The 18,934-nt window shown below is 34.4% G+C and overlaps 1 protein-coding gene across 6 annotated transcripts in view; it reads right to left on the bottom strand.

Moving 5' to 3' along the window:
- Positions 1-18,934, bottom strand: part of PAN3 (poly(A) specific ribonuclease subunit PAN3) — a 137,926-nt gene that overhangs the window by 31,522 nt on the left and 87,470 nt on the right. For 4 of the 6 annotated variants that reach the window (XR_004422803.1, XM_033103821.1, XM_033103820.1 and 1 more), the window contains 4 exons: positions 5,814-6,061; positions 4,671-4,727; positions 3,409-3,513; positions 2,521-2,578 (listed from right to left, as the gene is read on the bottom strand). Coding sequence is in view for 5 of the 6 variants with exons in the window: in XM_033103821.1 (XP_032959712.1) it covers positions 2,521-2,578; positions 3,409-3,513; positions 4,671-4,727; positions 5,814-6,061 (468 nt within the window). In the remaining variant the exon portion in view is untranslated. The remainder of the gene's footprint in view (positions 1-2,520; positions 2,579-3,408; positions 3,514-4,670; positions 4,728-5,813; positions 6,062-18,934) is intronic. The other 2 variants (XM_033103822.1, XM_033103824.1) reach the window with 1 other exon arrangement.

The following is an 18,934-nucleotide window of genomic DNA, read 5'->3' as shown; positions in this document are numbered from 1 at the left end:
CTTCTTATATTTATTGGTCATATGAATTTCTACTTTCTTGAAATGCCTATTGTCAGCCTTTGATCATTTTCTTTACTGGACTGTTTAGGCTCTTACTGATTTGTGTTTTTTACACTCCTGGCCAGTTGTGTAAATAATTTCTTACAAATTTTATCTTTACTATAGGTATCTTTGAATTGTTTTAAATTTTAATTTAGTAAAATTTATCAGTATTTTCTTTAATAAGAGTCAAAAATCTTTGTCTCCTGTATAGGAAATCTTTCCCTCCTAAAATGTTAAATCTATTCATTTATATTTTATAGTGAGAGTTTTAAAGTTCTGTTTTAAACATTGAAGTTCTGAATCTATGTGGAGTTGATTTTGGGATGTGGTGTGAGACAGTGATCCAGTTTTACCTGTTACCATGAGGAAAGCCATTTTTCCAGTGCCTTCCTCTCCCCACTGATACGCCACCCCCATCTCAGGATGTGTCTGGGCCTCCCTGGTCTGTTCCGTGAATGACCTCCTACCCCAGTGCCACGGCCACATTGTTTTAGTTACCACAGCCCCAAACCAAGCCCCCCTCACTCCCCAGCACACTCAGAACCCTAATCATAATCTTCCAAGTGCCGCAGGTAGTTAGCCCTTTTCTCTTTGATACATTTTATCATATACATGAAAAGCTCTGTTATGTTGTAACAAAAATAATAAATTAAATAAAGGCCACACTTTGACTCGAAGCTTCCAGCCCTACCTAGGCCCCCCACTCCACCCATCCTCACCAACGCCCAGGGAGGAGAGGGGCTGGAGTGAGTTAATCACCAAGAGCCAAAGACTTATCAATCATGCCCACACAATGAAACTTCCATAGAAACTCCTGCACAGCAAGATTCAGAGCACTTACAAGTTGGGGAGCACACACACTGAGGTGCTGGGAGGGTAGCACACCTCGAGACGGCAAGGAGGTCCCCCATGGCACCCTCCCCCGCTGCGTCTCTTCCACTTGGCTGCTCCTGGGTTGTATCCTTTACAATCGACCAGTAATAGTATGTAAAGTGCTTTCCTGAGTTCTGGGAGTCATTCTAAATTACCAAACCTGGTGGGTGGTGGCTGTGTGTGTTTGTGTGTGTGTGCCAAACCCCAAATTTGTAGTTGGCCAGACCGAAGTGTGGGTAGCCTGGGTACACCATTTTAACTAGCATCTTAAGTGGGAGTGATCTTGTGGGACTGAGCCCTTCCTTAACAATTAAATTGTTAGGACACGAATTAGGTGTCAGAAGTATTCTGAGTAACAACAGCTCATATGCTTTGACTAAAATTATGTTGACTCTATAGCTCACTTTAGAAAAATTGCCATCTTAATCATTATGTCTTCCTATTCATGGATATAGTATTTCACTCTATTTATCTTATTTAGCACATCTTAATAAATCTACCCCATTGAGATCTTATACATCTTTTGTTGTATTTATTCCAAGATACTGGTATTTTGAAACCATTGTAAATAGCATCTTTTCTTTTAATTATATTTTGAAGAACAGGCTACTAGTCTATAGAACAGCAACTGACATGTATTAATCTTATATCCAGCTCTTTCATAACTCTATTATAATTTCATATAATGTCTAATGTACAGTCACATAATTTATAAATGATTGGAATCATAAAGACTGGACTGGCAAAAATAAACCTTTTTCTTTTTTCCTTTCACCCTTACTAGGGCTTCAAAAGCAATGCTAAATAATTAAGGAAAACTCCCAACCTGACCACTTCAAAGGTGATGACAGCTAAGTTCCCTGTCCATCTAATCTGGAAAGATCAGCCTTAAGACACGGTAGCCACACATACACCCTCTGAAGTCTTGAGCAGTCAAAATATACAGTGGGCTATGCTGAATCCTTGACTACAGCGAGGTTTTGCGATTATCTCTATGGCAAATGCTTTCCTACTGTATTATTTACAAATGTTAGTTAAATTACCATATTTAATCGTGCTATAAAAAGAATAAGCTGGCGAAAGAGATTCTAATGTTGTCTTACAAACACTGTGGTACCGTAAGAAAAACCTAGACTCCAAGCCTGGCTCAGCAGTTCCCAAAGGCACTTACTTAACCTGCCTGGCAACTTCCGTTTTCCTCCCGAGTAAAATAGAGATAGTAAGATTAGTATCTATGTCACAGGATTGTTCTAAGGAAGAAAGTAAGACATTTCAAAGCATTTAATCAGTAATCACCTTTCCCTTCTACTTAAGAAACTATACTTCATTAGTTTCAGCAGACAATAATATTCTAGTGCACAGGGAGGAAAATCACCATGAATTCTAAAACTACCTAGTTTTTTTGATGAACTAGAATACTATCACAAGTAGAATTAATTTAAATAAATTAGATGATCAGTGGTATCTTGTAACACTTCTTAAGTAGATTTCAAATAAATATACTCATAAAGTTGTAATTAGCTAGTTTAAGACATAAAAACATGCAGAACTACAAAAGAACCATAATATCCTTTAAAAGACAGTATGAATCAACTTGCATTTTACCTGGCATATCTGCTTGATCAATTTGAGCCATTGTTATTAAATGTCTGTTAATCAGCTCCTAAGAAAACAAGTATATTTACATTTAACACAGCTTCTGAAATCTGGTTTTTCTATTATAACTAAATAACGAAAGTGTTAATATTTTGGGTATGTGCATTTTTTAATGTTGATATCCTGAAATAACATTTCTAATAATGGCTAAATGTCTAAATTCCAGTCCTAGGTATATCTGTCCCTAACTAAGGTGGTACTTAAGTAACTGAGCTGTAACCCAGAGCATATAACTAATGCTCTGGCTGAAAATCAAAGGTCTACTGTAAGTTTCTCAGTAAGTCACTTTATGAACATTATACTGGTACACTTACTTCTGTGAAACAAAAATATTTCTGAGAATCTAAGCGTAAAATGAAATTCTACATATCAAATAATACCTAACAGTTTTAACAAAAAAAAATATTTTACAAAACCTACTTTACAGAAAATATTGAGCTCTGTTAAAAGGTTTATTTCTGGGCCAAACTCCCTATTCTCAACCTGTAGATATTAGCAAAAAGTTTTCTGAAAGTTAGAAACGATTTAAATAATTTATTTATATACTTCAAAGAAATCTTTCAATACACAGATATGAAATGCAGAAACCTGGCCCATTTAAATAGATATTCTATATATTTTATTTCCTAACACATAATTACTTGCAATTCTCTTGAAAAACAGCTTTCCTTAAATAAATGTCAATTAGAACTTACAAATTTTCTCTGCTTTAGTACAGCATATTTGACTAAAGACTACGGAACAATATGATTTTGAAAAGAGCCTGTTCCTTCTGTTAGGTCTCTGTTAAAAGCACAAATGACATAAAGATCCCCAGTATGAACTGGGAACACGTACCTGTCGGAGCTCATCAGCCATGAAGAAGGAAGGTGCATTTGCTTTTGGTTGCATATAAGCAACGTGAGGTGCAGTGGGAGGATAAATATGATAGTTTGGAAATACCTAAAAAGATAGGGAGGGAGAAAATGTAAGGACCAATTTTTCTCAATTGATAAACTTTATCATGATTTGATAAAAGTTTGAATCTTTAAATGACAGTGATAAATTGTTACATTTAAAAATCTTTAAATGATAGTGAATTAAACATCTCAGAACAGCTGTTACCAGTATACTTTCTGAATGAATTCATTTAAAAAATAATCTTATATTTAATAATCAATGAGAAAGGAAACACTTCTTCAGATACAGTGAAATTTAAGCTCCAATGAGAGGCAAAAGTAGCTCTTTGGATGAAACGTTATACCAGTTTGCAAGTATTCTTAAAAGCACTTGGAAAAGAGGAAGAAAACAGATATTAAAGGTGTTTGGGTACGGTCAGATAATGAAGTAACACCACCCTGGCCGCCCAAAGAATTGCCCTCTTGCAGGCTTTTTATGGCCTACCTAAGTAAGTGTTACCTAAATACTTGTTCAGCACTTTGAACTGCCAAAGTAAGGAGGACCAATTTACTCTGCGCCAGCAGCTTAAGTGGACAGAAGGGTGCGACAATATATTTACCTTCTAAGCAAACCACAATGGTTATTAAATCTGTTTCCAGCTTTCTGATTCCCACCACTCTGCTTTCTCCTCCTTCCCCTCACTGGTCCATGACACAATATCAAAGTACATTCTAAAATTTCTTTTGCTCTATTCTTTCATTTTAAAAGCTAAAACAAACATTTCTTTTCTCTTTTAAAAATTAATTCAGCCAGTTTCTGTTGCCCTCAGATGATTATTCTGCTCTGGATCTCAACCAGGAAGTGGTTTTGCAATACTTGTTTCCTTTAACTTCTCTCTGCAGGGAGAATAATACCTCCTTTTTTTCTTGCCTTGGTTTCCTCACATCAGATAGCAGTTTGGCTTAACTACCTCACATTTACCATGAGTATTTATTTTTAAGAGTGGTTTGAAGGTTAAAAACATAAAAACGTGTCATATATAATCTCTACAAAAACAGCTGAGAGTTTTGTGACAAAAGAACCTCTTTATAGATTAAATTTCTTCTTTCTATAAATGATAAAATAAAAATATAAATAATTATACAATATAATAAACCCCCAAAAGGTAAAACATGGATGGAATTCTTACTTGAAAGAACCAAGGAAAGTCTCTACTCTACCTCAATTATTTGACCTTCTGTTCGGCAAGCTGTTCTGTGATAACTTTTGAAAGATCTCTGACCAAAAACAAAACAAAACAAAAAACTATTAGCTATTTTATTATTTTTAAAAAAGCATTCACATTATTCACAAGTACTTCTATAAATGTTTTCCCACTTATTTCTCATAAGATGGTTAGGTACTCTTATCCCCGTGTACAATTAGGGAAACAGACAGTGCCAGAGGTACCAAGATTCAAGAGTCACAAAACAATGGCAGAACTGGGACTCTTAATCTGTTGTCTTTCCATTTAAATTGCCCTTTAGTAAAACATTAATCAAAATAAATCATTGATTTAACTTGTGGAATCAAAATCTGCTTACCAAAATCCAAATATACTTTCATCTATGCCTATCATATAAACATGTCAAATGTCTACGGTTTAGATAAGCTTTCATATTTTAATGGAATTTGGCTTTTTTAGTCATGAGCTCTCCATCTGCTACTTACTTTTCTATAGTTATAAAATAATTTTTAACATGGACAAAATAACGAAGCTAAAAAATACAATTTATGAAACATGACAACTCTTCCCCTCCCCCTCCTCCCCTGAGGGTTCGTTGGCAGCTAGCTCTGTCCTCATCCATAATCAGGCCCCCTAAAGAATGATTCATATTGGAGGCCTCCTATCACTATGTGTCCTCCACTATCCAGAGATCTAACTATTAAATCACTGCCTTCCCGGAGGCAAGAGTATATCATCAGTTTGCTTTCAGTAATTACTGATAAGAAACCATCTTCTTTCTTTAACTTCTTACTAGAGCTACAACTACCTATAAACAAATGTCAGCAAACATCAACACCAGCTAGCACCAATACTGGGTAACCACATAAGCGAAACATGCTATAGAATCCTAACTACAGCTTGAATATAATCTAATTTCTGATTAAAACCAGATATGGCCCAAACTAGAGTCCTTCTTAATGCAAAAACAGATTACTTTCAAGAGATAAGAGATTACAATTAGCATCTAAGTTAGAAAATGAAATACTCACTTTTTCACATCACAATAAAAAGATGCAAGTGGGGGGCAAACTTGCTCATTAATCTCATTAAGAAGAAACTGATTAGAGTACTACGACTCCCTTTAATGCAGACGTACCATTCCAGTCAAAGGGGCTGGAGTTGTGTCTGTATAGAAGTACGTTGTCCCACCGACAGTTTCCTTTTGGATCACCTGACCAGAGGCTTGGGTCTGAGACACAGGGTTATTAACAGGTGTAGAGGCACTAGAAGGCACCATGTAATTTGCTGGATTTGGAGTGTGACTTCTTCTTCTGGGAGCAGGAGACGTATGTGGAGTGATCTTGGGGGAATGAAGAGGGGAAGACCCAGCAGACAATGACATTCCTGAAGAAGATGTAGAAACATTTCTTAGGGAGCAAAAATTGGTTTTAGAGGGAAAAAAATCTGTAAAATAAAATGCAAACATTCATTTGGAAGAAACATCATCTGTAGCAAATTCTTTAAGGACAAAGATAACAGATGTAAGTTTATCTGGTTTTGATTAGAGGAAGCTCTGATTAAAACAAATGTAAAGAAGTTTGTTTTCAAATATAGTCATTTCCAGATAAATTAGGCAATTTAATGCAAGAATAGTCTCCTCCATATCAAGGTTTACATGAGAAACTTCAACAGTATGAATCAACAATAATTTTATTAAAACATGAGACATAAACCGGGACACTATAAAATTATACCTTTTATAAAAGAAAGGCTTTTTTATAAATACCTTTTTGGTAAGCATCATTTAAAACTATAGCTATTAACAATACAAATACCACATTCCTTAAAATATTACAGTATTAAAATTCAAACTATTTAATGAGATTTACTAGATTTTTTTTTTTTTTTTTTTCCAAATACAATCAACAAAATGGTTGAAAAAGCAAAAAAACTAAGTCTAGCCTTAGTTGAAATGTATGGCAGCTTAAACACCACATTTTAAAAATCAAGCAGTATACTGTTTTGATGCCTTTGTCTTCAACTCCAAATAGGCATAATTAAAACAACTGAAATTTTCTGCAGATGCATACTTTGTAAAATTAGGCCAACTGAAACCACTCTGTTCCAGGGAAAGTTTCCCTAACACAAGCAGCAGAAACATTAGAGAGAGCATCCTGTATAATGAATGATCTGTAGTGAGGAAAGGGAAGGACAATTGTCTTTACCCTTCAGGAGATTCCAAGCTAGCTGAGAAAACAAGACCAGGTCATCACATGTAAAAGACAAAATGACTTAAAAAAACACTCAAATACAAATTAATATACTGCAAACTGCATGCATAAATACAGATGGATGCAAATTAATTAAAACCAAGTAGTTAACTAAAGGCTTAATGGAAGTGATCAGTTCTGAGCAGAGAGTGAAAAGCGTTTCTAGAGCTACAGTTACACTTCTTGAAAACAACTGGCTTATCCAGCAACTGTTTTCTGGCTCCTTGGGAAATGACTAAAATCCTCCACCTTTGAAGTCATACACCATCTCACAATTCAAAAAAAAAGTTACCAAAATGTCTCTGGTCACAGCAATAGGATTAACAGGGATACAAATCTCAATTTCTAAGAATTCGTGAGGCACCAGCACTGTTTTCTGAAAAGATGTTAAGTGAACAAAAGTAAGGTGAGAACCGAGACAACAATTTACTTTACTCTGGAGAGCCCTCTGCACTTTCTGAAAAGCCTTCACATAATTATTTTGTCTGATTTTTCTGAGCAAATTACTGAGTCGGTAGGTAGGCGACCTAGGGTAGAAGCACCACGTCACTGAGCCGTAGGAGGTTTTATTTGACCAAGGACATGTGTGTAAAGTCAACAGCAAAGCCAGGCCTCAAATACCCACGTCTCCAAACCCCCAATGTAATACTCCCACTACTATAACACAACATGTACTGCACCGACATTAAAATAGGCCAGGAATTCTCAAGCAGGTACTAAATGTACCTCAGAGAAGCTTTAAAAATCTAAAACCCCTCTAAAACAAAACAAAACAAAAACACTATTTATAAGGAAGCCAAGCTACTATATTAGATACAAGCCTAATGTTTTTAAAAAATGTTCCAGAGTTCTCTGTGTTTTTCTAACTCTATTATACATTTAACTGCAGGTTAATCCATGCAGCAAAAATTGGGAGGATTACTAAACTATTTTCAAAGGATAAACACTCCCCACTTATCTAATATGAAATGCATTTAGATAGTTTTCCTAAAGCTAGTCTCTAAAAGTTTCTAAGATAAAAGTGGCCAAGTTACCGAAGAGGTAGATTTACTACCTTTAAATGAAGTAACAGCAACCAGTTCTTAAGCACTTTCCATGTGTCAGGCACCAATAAAAGTGTCTCGCGGACGTAAGTCTATTAAATCCTCACAACAACCCTGTGAGGTAGGTACATCCTATTCACCACAGAGGAGGAAACTATCTTAAAAATTTTTTTAACTTACTATAAAGACAAACATAGGTTATTAAACAAAAGAATGGAGATTCAAACTCAGCTCTAGTATTTGATTCCAAAGCCTGTGCTCTCAGTCAGTACGTCTACAGTTGCCTCCTCCCTAAGTCTCATACTAGAGACTAGAAAGGGGACCCGTCACACTGAGTAAGTAGCATCAGCCAGCGTGATTACTTACAGGAGCTACGGGAGAGGGGACTCCCGGTGTAGCATGCGGTGAAGGGACAGCTTCTGACAGCAAAGCAGGTCAGTAAGTAAGAGGTAAAAAGGGAGAATCTCTCTTTAAGACTGAATACATGGAAAGAGATTCCCCCAAAACAATCTGAGGTCAGTTAAGAAGGAAATTGATGCATAGTAGAATTTACAAGTTGTAAGTAACAAGACTTCTCTGAAGAATTTTTAATTTTGTGGCTATTCTAATACAAAATTGCAGCAATGAAATCTGAGTTCATGTATTTGAGCTGAGGCTGGCTGGAATTATTTAAATACATTCAAAATAAAACATGTAAAATAGTATCACCACCCATAAGGAAACTCCCACAGAAAATTTAAATTGTATAGGAAGCTAAAAATAAAACTAACCCCTAAATTACAGAAATATCAAATCTAGTTGCAAAAGGCACAGCCTTGTGCACCAGAATATTTTATAAACATGTTAAAGAATTGAATAAAATACGCACATATCTTCTTGGACACAGGTATTCTGTACTTAGTATAGTGAAGACAACAACCACAACACATTTAATATCACTGCCTAAATACAACACGAAATTATAAATACCATGAAGTAGAACCACACTACAGAAATGAGTGGCTAAAAATAAAGGTAGGTTAAAATGCACAGATTTAATTTCATCTCTCTCATACATAAATATTCCTTTCTAAGTTTTATCTTTCTATATGGGAGGGGGGAGAGGGGTGTTACTTGTGGTTATTACAACACCCTGCTATTAACTGGTACTCAATCACTAAAACACTTAAGCAAATACAGTATGAGGATACCAAAAGAGACAATATAGAAGAATGAAAAATTTGTATTTTAAAAAAGGTGAATTAGAATTATTTCATTTTTGTATTTATCTTTTGTATTACTTTTTGTAATTTACTCTTAGAATGACATTTGAGTGACATCATATATAATAACTACACTATAATAAATTCTTAAGTGAATGTGCAAACAAATATTCAAGTCATGTATGATAAATTGTTTCAGAACACTTGAAAAAATTCTTCTTAAAAGTATCTAATTCAAATAAAAGTGAGGAATAATACGGAAATGGTCACTGGAGGAATTAACCAGAGCAATTAACAAAATAAAGAAATGAGATATAAAAAATTTCAAGGCTAATTTATGGAGGCAAAAGTGTCAGTGTTTCTGGATGACATGATTCTTTTTATACCTGAAAAACCCAAGAAAACCAACAAAAAAAGGCTTGTAAATAATGACAGAATTCATTATACGAAACGGTTACAATATTAATATATACCAAATGAACAGCCCTCCTAAACGGAACGAACCAGTTAGGGCAACACAGTTTTTGGGAAATGAAAGACCAAGCTAACAAAACCCTCCCTCAACCCCCACCAATGTTATGGATACACAGAACTACGAGATAAAACACAATACCCAAATTTTAAAATAGAGCTGAGATGAAAAGAACAATAACAACAAAAATTCCAAGAGCAAGAAAATAGGGCAGAATTTGGAATTATGAGGTTATGTTGCAGGTAGTTTGGAAAAATCACAACCTAGGCCACATATAGTCTCTACAAGTAGAGGCTTTAATGCCTATGTGGACATACGAAACATGGCCTTCAGCCCATAAAATGTGAATGGAACTCAAATCCCACTGTAAAGCCAGGAGCCTGGAAAACCTGCACCACCAGTGAATACAGGGGAAGAAAATTTCTACTATCAGCCCACAGAGGCAAAAAGCAAGCTTGTGTGCGGAAGAGAGGTGGAGAAAAGGAAGAAAGATGGGGTGGCATCAAGAGCATGGAAGCCCCATGCCTGTACCATGCATTGATAGAGGAGAGAAAATTCCCAGAGACTCCATGTTATAGAAATCACAGTGGGAAATTAACATAAAAACTTGAATTGCTCTGACCCTGAACACCTAGAAGACACAAACACCAACGATTTTGATGAACACTTCTAAACCCAGAACACAAAGGATCTCTCCCCCAGAAAACAATCCCACTTAAAAGAACTCCCAAAATGAGAATCGCCTACTTGAGCATTAGCACCCCCCAAGAACAATAAATCCCAAATAACAGAACCCTGTAAATGAGATAAAAGAACAATTAAAATGATTAAGGACAAGAAAGTAGTGGCAAATCATAGAAAAGTTATGTTCTTCTTAAACAGCCCTATTATATTTAAGAAAATTACAATCATTAAAATTAAAGGGAAAAAACTCAACGAATGAGTCAAATAGCAAAGTAGACATAATCAAAGAGAGAAAAAGTAAACCAGAGAAGGATCTGAGGAAATTACCTAGAAATAAAACTTAGAAAATATTAAATAAATAAGAGACATGAAAGGTAGAATGAGAAGGCAAATTTCCAGGATTAAAAAGAAGGAATACTGGAGAAGCAATATTCAAAGACGTGATTTTCAACAACAAATTTACCACATGGTAAAAACAAATTTACCAAATTGTGGTAAATTTACCACAAATTTACCACATAAATCACAAAGACGTAATTTTCAACAACAAATTTACCACATACAACAATTTACACATTTTCAACAACAAATTTACCAAATTTTCAACAACAAATTTACCACATAACCACTCTTGCTTCAAGAAGTCCTGAGCAAGAGTTCCTAACAGAATTAAGTAAAAATAAAACCCATTCAATCAACCAGGTGAAATAGTAGCATGCCAAAGATAAAGAGAAAAATCTAAAAAGCTACTAGAAAAGCAATTATCTAAAAAAAAATTAAAATAAACAAAAATACAAATAAACAAAAATTAAAATTAAAATTAAATTAAAATAAACAAAAATTAAAATAAAAAAGAATTACATTAACAGGAGACTGCTTCAGCAACACTAAACAATGAAATAATCTATTCAAAGTAAGGAGGAAAAATAACTGTCATCTTCAAGTTTATATACAATTTGCAAATGAAGGCAAAAATAAGCCATTTTTAGAGTTTGTCACTCACAGCTCCTTGGTGAAACAACAATTAAATGATCAACTTCTGTAGAAAGAAAACTTCTTCCCCCAAAACATGCAGAATATAAGAACTTGTGGGTAAATCTGAATAAGCACTAGTAGCGAAAGAAAACAATTAGTCTGAGATACATTAAACTGTTAAAATTCTAGATAACTATAAGATTGAAAAAGGGCAGGAAGGAAAAAAGTCATTAAAAATCCTTGTATTAATATCTTTCTTCCTCTTCAACAATTTTATACTTAGTAAAACATGAATGGTAAAATTCTAGAGGTGACCAATACATAAAACAGAAACATAATATATAATATCCAACCTCTACCTCACATCGTATATAAAAATTAACTCAAAATGTATGAAAAACTTCAATGTAGGAGCTAAACTATGGAAATCTAAGAAGAAAACAAGTATAAACCTTCATGACCTTTAGCTAAGCAATAGTTTCTATAGATATGACACTTAAAGTAGACATAACCAAATGGAAAAAAAATGAATTGGACTTCATCAAAATTTAAAACTTTTTGTACTTCACGGGAAACTATCAAGAAAGCGAAAAGGCAACTCACAGAATGAGAGAAAGTATTTACAAATCACATATTTGATGAAGTTCTAGTATGAAGAATACATAAAGAACTCTTATAACTCAACAGTAAAAAGAAACAACCAAACTTTAAAATGGGCAAAGGATATGAATAGACATTTTTTTCAAAGAAGATACACAAATAGCCAATAAACATATGAAAAGAAGTTCAACATTATTAGTCATTAGGGACATGCAAATAAAAACCAATGATACCACTTCATACTCACTAGGATAGCTATAATCAAAAACAAGGACAATAACAAGTGTCAGTGAGGAACTGGAGAAAGTGGAGCCCTCATACACTGCTGGTGGGAATGTAAAATGGAGCAGTTCGGCGTTCCTCAAGTTTTTAAACATAGAGCTAACATATGACCCAGAAATTCCACTCCTAAGTATGTTATCCAAGAGAAATGAAGACGTAACGTGTACATGAATGTTCATAGCAGTAGCACAATTGTCAAACAGTGGAAACAATCCAAACGTCTATCAACTGATAAATGGGCAAACAAAATATGATCTATCCATACGATGGAATATTATTCACCCGTAAAAAGAAAAATACTGATACACGCTACAACATGGATGAACCCTGAAATTATGTTAAATGCAAGAAGCCAGACACAAAAAGGCACGTATTGTATGATTCTATTTACATGAAATGTCCAGAATAGGCAAATCCACAGACATAAAGTAGATTAGTGGTTTCCAGAGACAGGGATGAAGGGAAAATGGGGAGTAACTTCTTATAGAGATGAAGTTTCATTTGGGGGTGATAAATATGTTGTGGAATCAGACAGTGATGACGGTTGCACAATCTTGTGAACATACTAAAAACCACTGAATTTTTCACTTTAAAGTAGTGAATTTTATACTTTGTGAATTATATTTCAACAAAAAACAGTTCATATCTAAATCACTGTAGGGGGCGTGGGAGGAGGATCAAGAAAATGCCATTAACCCAACAAAAGGGGAGTGAGCAATGAATAAATCACAAAAAAATAGTCCACTAATATTATTAGCAATAAAAAGATATAACATCTAGCATAAACTTAATTAGAAATGCGTAGGACTTATATGAAGAAAAGGTTAAAACACTACTGACAGAAACAGAAGATAATTGAACAAAAGGAAATAAATACCATAGTTATTTGTTATAAAGTTATCAACTCTACCTTCAACTAATCTAAAAACATAATGCTGGTTCAACAAAAATAACAACCCAACTTTTTTTAAAATTAGCCAAACTAATTATGCCCGTGTACAAAAATTAACATTAAGAAAAAGCCAGGTAAATTATTAAAGGAAAGCAAGTACAGAGGAAGAACAAAGAAAAAAAAGAATTAAAAAAAGGAAGAAGAAAAAAAACATGGTATAAAACCACTAGATATTAAAAAGTGATAAAAACTATAGCAATAGCTATCACTAAATGATGGAATGAATAAAAATATTAGCAAACAGATGTTTAAATCAAATAAATAAAAGCAATTCACCCTTTCCTTCGTTATACCCACATAAATTTCTGATAAATATTCAGGTTGAATATTTAAGGTTAAAATGAAAAGTATCTTGAATATTTTTTAAAACCATAATGTTATAAAGACACAAAATGTAAAGATCAACAGAGAAAATGTTAATTAATTTAACTTCTTCAAAAATAAATATTTCTCCACGACAACATTTAATAAAGGGCTACATTTAATAAAAAGTTAATCTGCTTATAGATATGAACATCATTAATAAAACTGAAATTAAGCAATAAAAAAGGAACAAAGTACACAACTAGCCAGTTCGTAGAAAAGAAAATTACATGCCTCATGTATATATAAAAAGTTGTTCGTATTCACTGATAATTAAAGAGATGCAAATTAAAACCAGTATAATGTTGGCCTCTTCTTGCATTGGCATAGGCTAAAAGGTTCATTTAGGTGGTTATTAAAAGGGTAGGTGGCATATAAATACTGTCATACACTTTTAGCATCGACTATTACAGCCTCTGGGAAGAACATCTGGCAATACAATACCCATCAACTAAAATCTTTTATATTGACATGATAATGATAAACAATTCAAACCAAAAAAGTTGGAAAATGAAAAATAAAAGCCATGAACTCCATAAAAGTGGGTATTTTTGTCTCGCTCATCTCTGTGGCCCACGGGAGTCACTGAATAAACGCTTCATGAATAAACGCTGCGGTTACTTTTAAATCCAGGAAAAGACAGAAGTAGTATTTTTTTCTCTCAGAGAGGTTAACAAAAGTTATCTTCTCACATACAAATGGAACTGAGATGCCAAAGTGATGATACCCCTAAATATGAAAATATTAGAAACATTCCTTTTTAAATCAGGAATGAGACAAAAATGTCAGCTATGACTACTTCTATACAGTACCACACTAAAGGCCTTAGCCAATGCAACAGAACAACAGAAAACAGATTACAAAGGGAGAGATAAAAACTATCATTATTATTACCTGTTCAATAAGAATCTACAAAATATTAGAATAGAATTTATCAAAGTAACCAACATACAAAAGTCAACCACATATCTATGCACCAGAAATAATTAAGAAATTTTTTTTAAAAAACACCAATTATAATACCAACAAATAGTAAGTGTCCCCGAATATCTAGCAAAATATATGTAAGATCTGAACGTAGAAAATTATAAAACTTTGTGAAAAGACATTTAAGAAGACAGGGAAGAAAGAAATGGAGAGTGCCCACGGTCGTGGACGGGAGGGCAATACTATAATGACGGTGATTCTCTTCAATTCCCCTGAACATTCCACACAACTTCCTGATGACACCATGCTGCGTCACGTGCCCACAAGTCTCCAAAGCTGTTTCTATTTCCTCCTCCAGCACATTCATCTACAACCCTCCTTGCCAACACTAAGTTCTCTAAACCCCATCCTTATAGTAAATTCCAATTCACCCTCCTGAAAAATCTTCTCTCTTTATACCAATTTTGATACCCTTATTTAAAAATTATCCCCATCATTTTGTACTTGATCTTTTGCTGCAGGCATCACCCAAGGCGAACTGTCTCTTTGTACAGTAGGACTGAGCCTCAATCCTCTCTATTCCCAACTACACGGGTAATGGCACAGTGTCGGCATACAATCAATTTGTTGAAAAGAGCGAGCTATAGAGGTGAAAGTTTCCTCTCTTTCATACCAACAATCAAGATTTTAAATACAGCAATAGCTATGGTCAAGAAATGTAGAAGCACTACCACCAGATTTACCTAAGTATAGCAAGAAGTGGGGAGAAGGAAAGGAAATGCTCATGCCCGCCCTCAACGGCGTAACAGACGTCCGTTACCACTACTGAGAAGCAAACGGGAAACAAGCCTAAGTCACTGTCAGAGAGGAACTGAAGTTTGGGGGGAAAGACAGTCTTCTGACAGTCTGATTATTCTAGTACTATTCTTTCCAGATCAATGTAACCTGGGTAAATCTAGGTTACTCAAAGGATTTTCACAAAATTCCAATACCCAAACTAAATCACCAATAATAAACTGTCATGTGTGACGACATTAAAGAGAATGGTTTAGATTAGAAATTACCAAAATACATGTCATCCTGAACAGAAGAACTGAAGACAAATAGAAGCAGCACAGCCTTCTTAACAAGAGGGCCAATACCTGGGGCCTCACCCAAGAGAACATCATACGAAGAAATGTATATGACCACATCAGCAATACCAAAAAAAAGTAACTCCTAAAAATACATTTCTTACTTTTATTCACTTTTTAACCAATCACACTCTCTCCCCAAAATAAAACAATGCACACTGATAGCCCCAAATCAGACACTAAAAATCAGACACTTAAGTTTCTTCGGCACTCCTAATCTGGAACAGTGTCTAAAACATATCCAGAATTAGGGCGGGTATAAAAGGTCCACTCAAAAGTTCAGTTCCGAGCACTTTTCTCTCCCCATGTGCGCTTTCAGTGCTTCAAAGACAAGCTTTATTTCTTAGTCCAGTTCTACCATGAGCTGTTCTTAGCAGGAATGAGTTTAAGGAAAGTATTTAATTGTCATCATTTTAACAATTGAAAGTTTGGATATCGGGGAGTTATTTGTAATTTGATGCAACCTGTCAAACAAATCTCCAAGATACTCTAGAGAACTATACTATATGCAGGACAGATTTGGACTGCATAGAACTTTCTAAAACAGAATGTTAGAAGTCACAGAATAACGTCAGACATGCCCTGAACTCACCATACGATGTTGATAATAACTGTATACATAAAACTTCTTTGAAACTTCTTTAAAACCTGTAGAATTTCTACATAAGTTGACTAACAGAGATCCTTTGTTGGGAGGTCCCAAGACCACCCCCATGTTCAGAAAGGCCCTGGAACCCAAAGGACTTGGCGTAAGGGGGCACTCATGACTCAGATTTACCACAGCAACGGAGTACTAAGGGTACACATCCATCTCAAGGGAAAAAGGCACAAGAGGCGTCGAGGGGAATTCGTGTCTCAGCTTCCTTACACTCTCTTCCTCTCCTAAGGGGTCATACGGCTCACTCTTTTTCCAGCAACATGTGTGTGACGGATCTGCTCAGAGCAGCTCATTAGAGACTCAGTGCCCAAGGTTTTGTGGGGGACTGGTCACACAGGCACCCTCTGCCTAACAATCCCAGAATTCCAAACTGCCAGGAGAAAAGTGGTGCCCAGCACAGGGCACAGCGTCTGGACAGTCAACTACCCGCTGACTGAGCAACGGGAAGACTCCCCACTCCAAGTTTTCAGGCATCAGCAGAGGACCAACTGTGCCAGCAGGCTTTTGGAAGGATAGCAGTCTTCAGCCTGCTTTGTTAATTAATTTCTGCACAAATACCTTAAATTGTCTCCAATATACTCACTCCTTTTTCATAATTCCACTCTACAGTATAGTGAATATTGTTATAGAGAAATACAAGGGCAAGTGTTTTCTTTTTTTCTATCTAAACATATGCCTCAGAGAAGGTGGAGGAGAAAAAAGTTAAGCTTTAAGTTTGGGCAATAGATTTATATTGATTCCACTACGTTTTGTCCATACATATTTAGAAAAATTACATATATTAGTGATAGACACTCCACGGCTAGAAAATATAACAAAGAAAAAGGAAACATAGTTCATATAAAAAGGAGGTGAACCTATGTATTTTATCAGCTGCTATCTCTAGTATTTCAATTATATAAATATACATACTAACTAAACATATATGTTATGGCTTAAAATAAGATTTCAGTTACTAATATTAAACAGAAAATATCATTAGTTAAGTCATATTTTAGCTTCCAGCATACAAGATTATAGAAGGCATTCAAAAAATTATGTATTTAAATATTAGAAGTATATGAAACTAACCTTTATTTTTAGTAAATTACAAACTTTTATATCAATCCTAAAGAGGATCATCTAAGCTATGATTTGGTGTATAATCATAAAAATAGCTGCTTTCAATATCAACAGCTTAAAAAATCATTCTAGTTCTGGAAAGAATTCTAAAGAAATAGTCCTGAATCCTGAAAGATTTTTATAGTTAAGATGAATGTATATATACACAAAGTATATACATATATGCTGCTTTTTAAAAGGTAACACAAAGATTCAACTTTTTAATAAAATAAGTTTTAAAAACTGAATGGGAACTTAAAGGTTAAAGAACACACTGTCAATCAACTGAAGTCTATTAAGGTGGTAAAATTGGTTTTAGGGGAAAACAGCTATAACTGATGTTCTATGACGTGTACTAAATTTTTTCCCCACGATAGTTATTTGATTCAGTGAGGAAATATAGAAAAGATACTTAATAACTCTCCCTAAAACAAAGTCAATTTTTTACACTTATACTTTGAATAACCTTGAGCATAAGTTTGCAGAAATATTAAAGGTATCATCATTGTTATTGCCTTATAATAAAAGAATATAGCAGGTCCTTGAATAATGTCATTTCAATGCCGCTTCATCAGATGCCGTAAGAACTTAACTCTTGTTTATATCAATTAGCCTGTGGTAAAACTGGTTTCGTTACATATAGTTTCGTTTCAAGTCTCAGAACATATCAAAGATGTTAAGTGAGGACTTACTGTATATAAATTTTAAACTCCTAAATTTAGAAATCTTTAGTAAATGTTTTTGCTTCATGATAATCACCCTTTAGAACCACCCTTAAACTCATAATTATCTTTTTAAACATACTTAAGAATCAACTTAATTATCTACTTAAATTTAAAGGTAAATAAGAATCCACTTCCTGCACTTGCTAATAGTTTAAAGCCAGAAGTAGATTACACTTCTCATTTTTAGGCCTGAAGTAGATTACACCTCTCATTTTTACAAACTAGACAACTGGGGCCCAACACAGCTCACTGATTTGTTCAGTCACATAAACCCAGCGATGACAGACATTAAACTAGAATTTAGGTCCCTCGTAGCACTCTCATGCTAATGAATTTAACCTAAATTTAAATCCTTAATGGTCAGATGAAAATAACGTACCTAGAAGGAAAATTTATAGTAAAAAAATAAAATGTGATTAAAGGCCGAATTGTTAAATTTCAGAAAATACAAAATGTTAAAAGGAATGCAGAATGGTATTCAAAACATTTATCTGTTACAGTTTCTGGAATTCTACCATAAGCCTCAAAATTATACTGTCAGTTCTAAAAGTGTAGGTAGGTACTGTGAAAAGAAACCAGTTCTGTACATCTATGTATAACTGCGACAGACGAGTGTCATCAGAAGACCCTTAACTTTAAAGACTGGATTAGAATGTAGTGTTTCTGAAGAATCCTAGCGATATGAATGTTTGGACTATTTTCTTTATTAAAGATTTTTTTTAATTTATACATCTAAAGATATTTTTTCTCTCTCCAAAAGGCTATTATTATTAAACTGATGACATGTATTTCATAATAGCATGATAGATTCCAACAATATGACAATCTTGATTATGATTTGGTCTATTTTTTGACCAACAAGAGGACTGACTAATGGCAATAATCCTTCC

The sequence above is a fragment of the Rhinolophus ferrumequinum genome, chromosome 4 (assembly GCF_004115265.2).
Source record: "Rhinolophus ferrumequinum isolate MPI-CBG mRhiFer1 chromosome 4, mRhiFer1_v1.p, whole genome shotgun sequence".
NCBI lineage: Eukaryota > Metazoa > Chordata > Mammalia > Chiroptera > Rhinolophidae > Rhinolophus > Rhinolophus ferrumequinum.
This window is presented reverse-complemented; position numbering and strand designations above follow the sequence as displayed.